The sequence below is a fragment of the Diadema setosum genome, chromosome 22, assembly GCF_964275005.1.
Source record: "Diadema setosum chromosome 22, eeDiaSeto1, whole genome shotgun sequence".
Lineage (NCBI taxonomy): Eukaryota > Metazoa > Echinodermata > Echinoidea > Diadematoida > Diadematidae > Diadema > Diadema setosum.
Window position 1 is genome coordinate 22029945 of NC_092706.1, and position 13973 is coordinate 22043917.

Below are 13973 nucleotides of genomic sequence, written 5' to 3' on the forward strand. Positions count from 1 at the left end.
TTTTATCAAAGATCTAAGTCACGAATTTCGTGTATTTTTATACGTTAGCATAGTAAAACAATTAAACCAAAAGGGTATGACCCTACATACAAACTCATAAATAGACCTTTAATCAAAGACGGTGAGCAATGCGTGCAAGTGAACGTGACTGATTATTTCAGAATCCTTAGAATAAATATTAAAGACAATAACACGCAAGTACCTGTTGGCAAGTTAATCACTGGTGATTAACTCGGCCGATAGTTCCTTCTAATATACGTGTATCACGCTCTCGTTTTAATAATTATACAAAGCGTTTAAAAAATGTAAAAGATGTATCAAATACAAAGTGAATAATGTCTTCATAGACATATACCAATCGCAATTCTCATGTGGAAGCAGATACATCTGTAAATCAGTGATTTGGGTCAAAGGTCAAGGGTCAAATGCATGGTCAAAGTAAACTCCTCAAATGTTACTATTTTCCTCAAATTTATGCAATGCTGCAGGTATTTCCTTGAATCATAGTGTATAGGCCTACATGTATTACCCAATAAAGATTCTCTGGGAAAGTTTTTGGCCAAAAGCCAAAGGTCCAAAGGTCAGAGGTCAAGTGAAAATGCTAAATTTCACTTCTTCCTCCATATCTTGGAAGTGGTTCAAGATATCATCATGAAACTCAGTTCATATCTATGCATGTACTGCCTGACAGTGACTCCTGGGGTCAAAGGGCAAGGATCAAAGGCCAGGTCTAGATGCTAAAATTTTACTACTCAATGCTGAAATTACACTTTTTCGTCATACCTGGAATATTACTCAATGCAGAAACCTACAAAAAGTGTCGAAGGTCAAGTAACAATCCTTAAATCCCCAAATATACCTGCTCTCTTAAACCACGGAATATAACCATTTATCCAAAAGAACATACTTAAAGGAAAGTGAACAATCGACACATTTGTGACAAGCATGTTATTTAGATTTTTTTTTTGCCATTTATGTGAAACTGATGCCACACATGGTGAAGACGTACTATAGACGTATTGGGAGAATCATGCATTATGGCGGAGGCATGTGTTGTCGCCCTAGCGACATTTCTAGTTTCATTTTGAAATTACCAAACCTTCGGAATTACGAACCTTATTTCCTTTTTAGATTTAAAAACTCAGAAAAACAAACTGTAGCCAAATAGACACTGTTTCTTTTAATGTTTCTTTTCCCCGTCTTCCTGTAAGAATGTATGTTATTATTATCATTTTTATTGTCATTATCATTATCATCATCATCATCATGATGTCATCATGGATGTTTCTTTCCTCATGTGAACATGTGTGTTGCGTCTTAATGTCACTTACCAAAGACAAGACCAAAAAACCACTACTAGCTGGCAGGTTTTCCTTCAAAGAAGTCATGCTTTCGCAAAGGTGTTCTTCGACCCTTTGTACCTACATGCGTGCTTCGCTTGTCTGGGCAGGAAGAAAAGAGCACGCAGATAAAATAAATCTCTTACTTGAAGGTGTTCTGCGGCATAGCACCATGCAAAAACATGCAACAAGTGCACGTTAATCTAGAAGGAGCATTTACTGAACTCTTTGACTCTATAAAATGACGTAGATTCTCATTCATCCAATCGAAGTGTAATTTCTACAATTATTATAAATCAAAAAACTGGAACGGAAACTCAGGTTGTGCGAAGTTTCGCCGATAAACCGTCTGCTTCTTCTGATGGCGTCCTTTCCGTGAAGGAGTGGTCCTTATTATGTGTGTGTGTGTGTGTGTGTGCGTGTGTGTGTGTGTGTGTGTGTGTGTGTGTGTGAAGTCGCGCAGGAATTTCACGCAAGTTTCCATTCCAGTTTTGTGATTTCTAATAATTTTTTTTTAGATCTTTTACTCTTTTCAACATAAAATTCGGGTCGATGTGAGGGGTAATTTGAGTACTTGGGATGATAATTACACCATTCTCTCGATCTGCTGAATAGCCGTATTGTTAAGCCGATACATTTATTGTTTCATTCTGGTGTGGAGATTATGACACCAAATACACAATTGATAACATTTAGCATTTAGTTCTCAGAAACGTATAATGTCATAACGTTTTTGATGGACTCTTCTTTGAGCATAATTTTGTAATCCTTGCATTATTATATACTGTACATAAAGTTCCAAATCCTAACCACGGATGATGTCACAACTTACTGCTTACAAATGACGGCATGTCTTTATACTCGGGTTTGATTTTTGTGCAGTATTATCCAACGCTGAATTATTGTTCGAAATCATTGCAGGGCTGTGGATAGACTATTCCGCAGACCGCAGCATGATATATAAGGACGTCTTGCATTCATGTTTATCTATAAAAGACAAATCTTTTGACATACTCATATCTTATGTATACATTAATATGAATGAATTATAATCTCAAAAGCCAGAAAACTGGCCCAAGGTGATTAATACGCAGTGAATTACCGGTTTTTTAAATGCGCAAAGTAGGCCTAATAGGTGGATGAAGGGACTTATAGCCAGGTATTCATTAAAGTATTCATAGATTTGAGCAAATCAGTACAGGATCTACAAACTTATACTGATACCAAGGATTGGTGTCTGACATTGAGATTAATTACGCCCATAAAAATAAGCGCTATACTATAAAAACAAAAACAAATGAACACAACGAAATAAAGCAAATGAAGAACAGCGAAATTTACAACGATTGACATTGTGTACTAACCTGGGGTTTAATTCTTGTTTAATCGAGAATTCTCTCCAAGCGAGATATCCACTTTTGTGTATTTGATGCGCTCTTCAGCATGGATGATGACTGCTTTGAATCCAAACCCGTACACCTATCTCCATCTCATGAATTTCATTGCCGTTGATTTTAATGACAACTGTATAATGAGTTGTGATGGAACGTATCTTTATAGTTCTATCGCATAGACTGAAACACTAAAAATAAAACCTCCATAGAAAAGGTGTGTACATATTAATCAATTCCATAATAGTTCTGTCATAGTTACAGGACGGAGTCCTTGGGGAAGCGATATTCTAGTCTACCACCTATATTAGGATCCATTGTATTAGAGTATGAGGCGCTAATGAAAGTATACCGTCCCGGTTACAGGAGTAATTAAAGAGCGAAGCATTCAATAATGACCAAATGCTGCACTTTGTTATTTTGTTTGCTTTGTTAAAGGGAGTTGGGATTCACCCTTTGAAATGAAGACGGACTTAACATGCTTAATATTAAACATAATTATGTGTGACATAATATGGCTACTAAGCAATCTCTGCAAACTATAGCAAATAAATGAGTCTCAGTCTACAGTTTGAAACTGTGATGTAGTGTCCTATTCTCTATCTTAGCTCTTCACACCTTTCACTTGCACCTTTGCTCTTCACACCATACACCATACACCATACACCATACACCATACACCATACACCTTACACCTTGCACGTTTAATCTGCAACATCAAACATAAAAACTGAATGACAATGCTAAGCATTTTATACATTTTCTTATAATACAATTATGCTTTTGATTATCATACTCTTACATTTGATTTAAATATTCATCAATAAACAACATTGGACTTAAGGCGATTAGCGTTAGTTTCCTTGCAGAAATATCTGTCCACAAACACCCTGTATCGGCCGCATATAAACGTTGTCAGCGCTAACTATAGCAAAGCACTAACAGTAAAGGGTACCAATAGCAATGTTTTGGCCGCCCAGTTCCTAAGCGTCAGTCGCATTCGCTAACAGCGCTGTTAGCCTAAAATTTTAAGGCCGCACAGAAGTTATAGTGGCAGTAATATTTTAACAACTCACTGACGGTACCAGGGCATCAATATAGTGGCAATGTTAATAGTGAATAATTTCTTGCATGCGCTGTAACTTGTCATGTTGTTGCTTACACGTGTATGTCTACATTTGCATTCAAGGACCCTATCAACTTCAAACCTACTGTCACTGTATAACAATATAGATATATATAGATATATATTTATATATTTATATATACATACCTATATGTATATATAATCATACAGTAGGCCTATATATATATATATATATATATATATATATATATATATATATATGATATACAGAATATGTGAGCGTGTGTAGGCCAACTCACATACAGGCGTAACGATACATGCTAAAAAATAAACACTAACCAGGATATGATTCCAGGTATTTGTATTTGATTTTGAAAGATGGGTTAGATGATAATATGTGTGTTGAAATCACGTTCGCTGTTGGTGTCTATCATTCTATCACCAAATCAAATCAGTTGATTAATAAATGCCAACACTGTTGCTGCACGTGGGCACCAAGCCGTCTTGGGGTTCCACTTCACCTGACAATGCTTGATTACTCTTCTTATACGATGAAAATACACAAAAACAAACAGAATCAACTGTTATCACGTGACCCATTTCGTAAGCCCATGAGATCATCTTCTCATCTGGTCAGGAAGTAAAATTAAAATCACAGGAGCAACGAAAATATCAGAATATGACTTGTGACATTATTGCACGCATCGCTTTAATGGCTGTTGATGAAATAGAGTTTGATCGCAAAATGTCTTAACTCCATTCTCGTTGATTTGAGATATTACAGATTTAAGCTCAAGTTGAGTTCTGAATTAATCATAACTTGAAGAAATTGGTATGTAACAAGTTAAACATCACTGGAAAGGCTTTATTTCGCTCTATCTGATGATGGACTTTAAAATATGGGTTAGGAGGTTACCAAAATTTCACAGCGCTTTCCTTTAATATTCACTACAATATCAAAATGAACAACGATGAACATGTGTTTTAAAGGCTTCTTCAATATCGATAGTGAAGCCACTCGTTTCAAGTGTGCTTAGATATTGTTCTGGCGTTGGAAAACAATTGCTTCGAATCAATGCTTCGATAGTCAAGTCGTGTGTTCTGAAATGGCCAACTCAAGGGAACCAAAGTCACGTTCATGACTCTACGACCACGTAGTGGTTGCTCGTCGAGACGGAGGAAAGAGAGAGGCTCTCGACGTCGACCTCGGAGAGATAGCAAGAGCCTTCTTCCACGTCGAAGCTGAACGACTGACACGATGAACCCGTCTTCAAACAGGACGTCGCACACTTGATGAGCGAGCTGGCAGATGTTACCTCCGCTGCTTGGATTGGCTGTAACTGTCTTCTCTCGGCGTAAAGGGAGTAAATGCCGGTCCGAGTTCTTGTTGCATCTGCGGTGAAATAATGTGGCGAAAGGAAAACGTGTGTAGTTTCGGAGAACTTTTTCTTTGGTAGGTCTATGTTACTATATACACAGTAAGAATAGTAGGGAAACATTGGTATGTGCGTACGTGTAAGTGTGTTTGTGTACGGAATTTGAATATACTTGTCAACCAGTTCAGAGTCTGAGTTTGGTGTATGTGGGGAGAGGGGTGTACAGGACATTGTATGTGATAAGTGACATTATTTTTAATAATTTATTTCGTAAAGATTTTCAACTAGCCGTGGACTGTTGCATGATAAGGAAGATGCGCCAAAAAGATTATGCAGATCTGATGACATACTGATAGCTAATCACTTAAACTAGCAAACATTGTTTCATGCTGCTGTGTGCTGAGTTCATTTGAGTTGGTTCAGCTTGTAAGCAATGCAGTTTTCAATTTTCTTTTAGCTCTATTGTATTTGATTATATGTATGCTAAAGACACTCCTACGAGAATGGTACGACTTCTGGCTATGACTGTACAGTGGACGCATAACTTTTTTTTTGGGGGGGGGGGGGTCAAGGGCTTTGATGGGGTGCTATGGGGAACTCGCGGGGGTGTCAAGAATTTTACGATTTTATTTCAAGAGTCACTGCAACACCTCCAACCCCCTGCCCCTCCCCTCCCCCGTTCCGTGGGGCCCCCTGCTAAAGACACGTACCCGATGCAGCCGCTGTCCAAGTCTGTGCAGTTGTGGCAGCTGCTGTGGTCGCAGGCTCAATGGTGGTCGTAGCACCTCCAGCGGCACACAGATTGCTTTCACAGCAACTCATGCAGATCGATCCATGATCGCCCGTACACTGGGACGCGTAAGAAGGCTCCTCGTTATAACACGCCGTGTTCTGTTGACATCGATGTAGGTACTGAGGGGTACTGTCATAGATTCGAACCTCAGACCTGCAGATCTATATGAAGGCGAGTCAATGATACCTGCGAGTCAGCAACATTCAATTCGTACTTTATGCCTACTCACAGTACATACATTAATACGTGCGAAGGTCCTACAGAAAGTTTCAATTCTTTTCATGCAACGGGTTATAGATTTAACAGATCTTAACCCTAACTAGGCCGGGCTATTTAGGTATATCATAAAGCCGGTGGGGGCTAGCATTCCCCCCCCCCCCCCGATCGCGACGAAAATTGGCACATATATTGCCTATGATGTAATCTAAAGTACCAGGAAGTTAATTTTTTTGAAAATTATCATCTATGCTTAATTATGCCAATGTATGCATAATGATGCATGAAATCAGACAATTTGGTATAAATCACTAAATAAAGCTCAAAACAGGCACATTTTTTGTGTAAATGTTTGTTTTAATGTCCGTAGCACATGCAAAGGAAAAAACAATTATCTATTTCTTTGTTTTTTCGATGAAATTTGTCCGCGACATTGGTCTGAACAAGAAAATATATTATTAATTGATTTCAATCGATAAAACCTCAAAATAATCATGCTTTTATGAAATTTGCCTGTAAGCACTGTTTGCATTGAAATTGTACACGAAGTCATGTTTTTGAGCAATTTTTGGTCTTACATGCGCGTACATATTTATGCGCAACTTCGAAACCGCGCGTTCGGGCAGCGCAAATTTGGCATCAAAAGATGCGGAAGGCTCGAAAAAAAAAATTGCCGGGGGGGGGGCATCGGCGCCCCCCCCCCCCCCCCCACCACGGCCTAGTTAGGGTTAACTTGTATAGCGAGAAACTCTAGTGATGAAGGCAAGAACACATCTGTATTTGAAAATGAATATGCATAGCTACAGGTCTATTCACATGATGCCTCTACTGTACTGCAGTGTGACTTCTTTGTCCCCTTTTTATCTTTTTTTTTTTACCCATAAGGCTCGCAACAGCAATCATATTTAAGGAACATGCTTTGATATTATGGCCTTTTTGTAATGTTAACATAAAACCCTATGGCCCGAATTCACGAAGGTGGTACAAATGAAACCATGGTTTAAACCATGGACAAAAACCATGGAGCGCCAAGTGTCGCATGGAATAATTCGTTACGAAATCGGTCATTTCGTCGACAAAATGACCGTTACTTTAACGAAATTATAATTTCGTGGACGAAATGCGCATTTAGTTACAAAATGTCATTTCGTTACGAAATAATCATTTTATCGACGAAATGACTGCTTTCGTAACGAAATATTCCATGCGACACTTGGCTCTCCATGCTTTTTGTCCATGGTTTAAACCATGGTTTAATTTGTACCAACTTCGTGAATTCGGGCCATAGGGTTTTATGTTAACATTACAAAAAGGCCATAATATCAAAGCATGTTCCTTAAATATGATTGCTGTTGCGAGCCTTATGGGTAAAAAAAAAGATAAAAAGGGGACAAAGAAGTCACACTGCAGTACAGTAGAGGCATCATGTGAATAGACCTGTAGCTATGCATATTCCTTTCCATATGTCTCAAATCTTTCACGCACTCTTCAGGATGGCATGTGAGAGGGTCTACCTTCCATAAATATCAACTCTGATGACGTTGTGTCCAATAGATTTGTCAAGTTATCACTTTGTTTCATGTTTGAGAATGTAGAAGATATGGTGGCAAGGATGATGATGATGTTGTTGTTGTCGATGATGATGATGATGATGATGATGATGATGATGATGATGATGATTTGGACTGCAACTGGCAGTAGTCTAGTAGACCCCTCAACCATTCTGAATCTGAAGGAAAGAATCTTGAATTTTGACCATTTACTGATTTAGGGCCTAGCTCTTGTTTTGTTTGAATGAGCATGATGGCAATAAATTATTATTCATACTTTTCTTGATACGCTTAATACACACTGAACTGCTCTTTCTTTCCTACTTTTGAACCGAATTATCCTTGTCTTTTTGAGAGGGTGGAAGTCTGTAGTAATAATGATGATAGTAACGATAAATGGAATAAAGTGCGGTGAACATTGGTGCACTTGCCTCATTTTCTTCACACGTTTGCACGGAACATTCAGCCAGAGAAGTCGTAGACGAACATTTATAGCACTGTAATCATGGGTGAGAACCGGGGAAGGAAAAAAAGAAGAAGAAATAAACAACACTCTGGACAGTATCATTGGGAATCGTTTGACATTGGACACCAATTACAATAGTCATACCGGGATGGTAAAGGTATACTTATGCAACGATAAAAGTGCCATGAGCACTGAAAGGTGGACCTGTTTGCTATAGAAGTAGCCATTATTATCATTATTATTGTTATCATCATCATCATTATTATTGTTATTATTATTATTATTATTATTATTATTATTATTATCATTGTTATTATTATTATCATCATCATTATTATTATTATCATTATTGTCATTATCATTATTATTATTATTATTATTATTATTATTATTATTATTATTATCATCATCATTATTATCATCTAAAAGTTCATGCGCGCGTTAGTGCATGCATCGAAATTCTTGAGTCAGTCAACGGGAGGTGACAAACTAAACTATAAAGTAACTGAGAAATTCTACCAACAATGAAACATTTAGTGTTGTGGTCAGATGTCGGGCGCTGTTCATGCTATTTGCTTGCAATACACAAGAAACCAACAATAAGGCCTACATCTGGAGAGCAATTACAGTATTAGACTCTGCACTAATTTCATATCAACTGTAGATGACGATATCAAAAAGAACATGAGTCTATAGGCCTAAATAACACAAATGGATCTTAGACAAAGTCATGGGTATGCTGTCTTGCTTCAAATCACGCGTAACGTATTTTCCTTACCTGAACAAAAACTCAGGCTGGTCGCTAATGACACCAATTTCTGTATAAATGATATTACAGACAGATATTGAAAACAGCAACAACATTAGAAACAAGAACATGAAACAGACAGACACAAAAATTGTAACTCCATCCTTAATTCTGTTATGACTTCTACACATATTATAAACGTTATTGCTCATAGAGCAGATGGCTTTGATTACCAGAACGTTCTCTACTTGCCAAAAGTGACAAGGGGGCAGAAAGAAAGAAGTGTTGTGCTGAATGAATGGTGCAATCAAGGATATACTTTGGCAAAAAGCAAGTTTTTGACCTGTAATTTATGTTCATCTGCTACATTAATTTTGACACACTGATGGCATTAATGTTGTCGCCGATGCAAAAAGCCAACACAGCTATTGCTTTCAACATAATTGGTCTTTACTAAACATCCAATGCACTCATTTCACACATGATTAGCATAGTAAAACAGTGAAAACAGAAGGGTTGAAGCCCTACAAACGCAGAAATAGACCTCCAGACAAAGACGGTTGGCATGGGTATGACTAGTGAAGGTGACTGATTATTTCAGTAAAAGTAAGAACCTGTTGGCGAGTTCATCACTGATGATTAACTCTGCCGAGAATTTGCGGGGTCATCCCACTAGACCGACACCCACGTGTCATACAGCCCACGAGTTCGACATTGAAAACAGGCCCATGAGTCATACAGCTCATGAGTCATTTAACCCACGAGTTCGACACTAGGAAAATAAAGCCCATTCATGAGTTCGACATAGGTAAGAACAACCTACGAGTTCGACAGATTATACAACACGAGGCTTAATGTGTCGGTCTCGTGGGCCTTGTTAGTTTAGTGTCGAACTAATGGGCTGTATAACTAATAGGCTGTATGACTTGTGAGCTGTATGACTCCTGGGCTATATAACTCGTGGGTGTCGGTCTCGTGACATGCACCCGAATTCGTTCACTGTTACATTCTCGTTCTAATTATCGTAAAGTGCAAAGCGATTACGGTCTTGATTAATTATACCAAATGTAACTCTTGTACATGTTATAGGAAAGCAGATAACCTCATATATCTGTAAATTATAGGGGCATTCTTCTGCCTTTCTGCAGCCATTCCTTTGTAGACTTCCATGCCAAGAATCACAAAACACGTATAAGGTTTCCATCAAGTCTCATAAATCACGTCAACAGCGTCAAATTGATGAGTGATTTTCGTTCTTCCGAAGATTTCTTTAAACGAAAGCGAAATAAGACCGCTATTTCGAAGGATCATTAATCCGAAAAGAAAAGGTGGATATTAACGAACCTTGGAAATATTATATCACGAACCTTATTTGAAGGTTCGATAAGCCAACCTTGGGAATAACACACCTTTTCTTTTCATTTTGAGATTAACGAACCATTGCACCAATGAACCCCGGAATTACGAACCCTATTCGCTTCTGGATTTACAAACTTTCAGAATAACGAACGGTAACCAAAAAGACACTGTTTCTGTTTCTTCTCTCCGTCTTCAGTGTGAGTTATTATTATCATCATTGCTATCATCATTATCAGTATTATTGTTTTTTATCATTGATGGGTAGTGATGTGTCTTTACACATTGGAACATGCATCTTAAAGGCATTATTTACCATTTGCAGATGAAACTAAAACCAAGACTCAGTGCTTTAAAATAGATCTATTTAAAAAGAGAGTTAGGGATGGAAACATCCAATGTAAAAATTGTAATCATTATAATCAATTATTAAGTATTGTTAAATATACAAAATGTGAAAAATGGTAATAATAAAATTGATTCCATAGACTAAATCGTATACAGTTATGATGGTTTAGTAATAAATATAGTGATATCTCCTTAAATTCTAGGCTTTACTGGAAATTATATGGTAGGATATTTTGTGACACAACTAACCTGCACATTATTATGCATCAAATGTGATAAATCGAACATTTTCTAAATTTCTGCTCCCAATGGTAAAAATACGTTTAAAGTCACTTACCAAGAAACTACCATGAGATGACACCATTTCCCTCGAAGAAGCCATACTGGTGCCAAGGTTTTACGGTCTTGTGTACCTAAATGTGTACTCCGTTTCTCTGGATAGGAAGAAAAGAACACGCGGATAAAATAGCACTCTTATTTTACGGGGTTTCTGCTGCATAGCACTACAATTATGTATTTAACGTTCGATCGAAGGGGTCATTTAGGAGCAACTGCATCTGTATTAAGCGCACATCAAAGAGACCATTTACGAGCAACTACATGATTGTATTAAGCGCACATTCCTACAAAAGGCGCATTTGCTGAACTCTTTGACTATTTAGTATACATAAAATGGCCGTGGGGTGGGGGTAATTTGAGTACTAGCACTTTGGTTGGCACTTAACACTCACTCTCTCTATATCTACTGAATAGCTGTGTTGTTATGCCGATTTCCTTATTTTATTCTGGGCCCTGTCTTATAAAACTTGTGATAGAAACCAATCAATCACAAATCTCTTGAAAGCTACAATCAATCGCAACCTGTGATTGATTGATTGCAGTTTTCCGTCTTAATTTCAATCATAATTTTTTTTTTATAAGATGGATTTGTATTCAATCGTAAAGGTGTTATTAATTTGAATCAATCGCAAGTCTTTATAAGACGGGGCTCTGGTCTGGAGATACGAGACCACATTCACAGTAACTACTGATCACTTCCGCGGTACTTAGAAACGCTAATGCCATAAATATTCTCTCCTTCGAGCATTTGTAATCCTTGCATGCATATATCAAGTTCCAAATATCAACAAGGGAGCACGTACGTCATAAGTGACTACGCACAAATGTCTTTACACTTGGGTTTGACTCTTGCTCATTCCCCCACCCTACTGAATTAATGTTATAAAAGGGCTGTTGATATTGCTATTTCCATGCATGATCAATAAAAGAGCTCTTGCATTCATGTTTGTTATGAAAGACATATCTTCTGATATACTCATATCTGATGCATACATGGAATTATAACTTGTAGAACCAGAAAACATGCCCCGAGATAATTCATGCAAAATGAATTCCCGGTATTGAGATGTTCACAGTGTTAGGCTGATAAAATAACGTGTAGCCATGTACCCATGAGTATTCAAACATCTTAGAAAATCAGTACAGGGCCTGAACCTCATACTTGTACTGGCATCCACAATTTGTGTATGTTAGAAATTGAGCTTGATTGATAAAGCGCCCACAACAAATAATCATGACATTATTGATACAAAAACGAACAAATCCAACCAAAGAAAGCAAATAAAGAACAGCGATGAATAAACCAATCAACACGAAATATGATATATATTATACAGACCTGGGATTTGATTGTTGTTTAACTGAGTATTCGCTCCAAGGTAAAATGTCCACCGTCGTGTATCAGATCTTCTATGCGGATGGTCATTGCTTTAAATCAAAACTAGTCCTATATAGCTACGTCCATCGCAGGATGTTGATGTACCATGTGCCATGAGTTCTAATTGACCGTCTCTTTTTCTAGTTTTGTCTCATTAACTGAAACACTTGAGATAAAGCCTCCATTAAAAAGATAATAATGAAATCGAGTTCCCAGCAAGATTCATCCGCGTCTTAAGGAGTGTATTTATGTCATAGTTACAAGCCGGAGTACTTGGGGAAGCAATATTCTAGTCTAGTCTAACACCTCCATTAAGACCTATAATTGTATTAAAGTCCATGGCACGCTAATGAAAGTAATTTACCGTCCTGGATGTGGGAATAATTAAAGAGCGAAGTAATCAATGCTGACCACACGTGCGACGCATTGTTTTGTTTGCTTTGTTGAGGGGGATTGACCCCTACAGCGTGTACAGTGAAGATGGACTTCAATAAAGGCGTTCATTAAACCACAGATTCGTGATACCAGGCTAATGAGAAGAACGTTTTCTTCATCGGGATTCCAATTACTCGTCTAAGATGCCTACAATGGATACATGGATTCAGTCATCGAGGTCAGCATGGCTGTGATGGCTTATGAATCCAATTTGCGAGTTTATTTCCTGAAAATAATAGTAACGTCCTTAAAGGACAAGTTCACCTTCATTAACATAAGGATTGAGAGAATGCAGCAGTATTAGTAGATCACATCAGTGAAAGTTTGAGGAAAATTGGACAATCGATGCAAAAGTTATGAATTTTTAAAACTTTTGTGTTGGAACCGCTGGATGTGGAGACTACTAAGGCTCGTGATGTCATATGAGTACAACAGTATAAAGAAAATGTAAAGAAAATTCAACATATTTTCACTTTTTTCACATAATAAAAGAGTACTTGACTTGCCTCTTTCTAAAGGCAATGGGAATAATATTACCCATAACATATGTCAGTAACGAGTCAAGGGAATGTGTACTTTTTTCAAAAGATGAAATTTTGTGAAATTTTCTTTATATTTTCCTTATATTGTTGTACGCATCTGACATCATACACTGCAGTAGTCTTCCAATCCAGCGGTGACTGCGCAAAAATTCATAACTTTTGAACGGATTGTCCGATTTTCCTCAAACTTTCAATGATGTGTTCTACTAATATTGCTACATTCTCTCAATCCTTATGTTAATGAAGGTGAACTTGTCCTTTAATTTTCCAAGAATCGTTGTATGAAAATTTGTAACTGTTTTCTTTTGACCAATGTCCTCGGCAATCCCTTGTGTGTAGTATCACGGAAAAGGAGATTGATTTCAACGGGCAGTTATGAAATCTATTCACTCAACTTCCAGATCAGGTTGAATGATTATGAGATTATGAGATATACGTGACTAATTTTAGAAAGTTTGAGAACTCATCGACTTCAAGCTTTTGCACATATCACTTACGTGTATATTATTTCTGATTTGTTCATGTTATATCATGATATGGACTATTCAGACTCCTGCAAAGTCCTCCACGACTAAAGTAACAGCTTAAGACATGCATTTTGTAGTCGA

General features: G+C 37.5%; 1 protein-coding gene across 1 annotated transcript; it reads right to left on the reverse strand.

Moving 5' to 3' along the window:
* Nucleotides 1–4888: 4888 nt before the first annotated feature.
* On the reverse strand, nucleotides 4889–6065 carry LOC140245112 (uncharacterized). The gene is made up of 2 exons (XM_072324709.1): nucleotides 5905–6065; nucleotides 4889–5211 (listed from the first exon to the last, which is right to left on the reverse strand). Exons 1-2 carry the CDS (start codon nucleotides 6014–6016, stop codon nucleotides 4955–4957), a joined length of 369 nt encoding a protein of 122 aa, XP_072180810.1. The 5' UTR covers nucleotides 6017–6065; the 3' UTR covers nucleotides 4889–4954.
* Between the last annotated feature and the right edge of the window lie 7908 nt (nucleotides 6066–13973).

Bases quoted from the DNA above. Each gene is read 5' to 3' on its own strand.
- LOC140245112 (XM_072324709.1), bottom strand. From the start codon at position 6,016: ATGAGTTGCTGTGAAAGCAATCTGTGTGCCGCTGGAGGTGCTACGACC. The intron at 5,212-5,904 runs GTACGTGTCTTT...ATTTCACCGCAG, and splicing joins TTGGACAGCGGCTGCATCGG to ATGCAACAAGAACTCGGACC.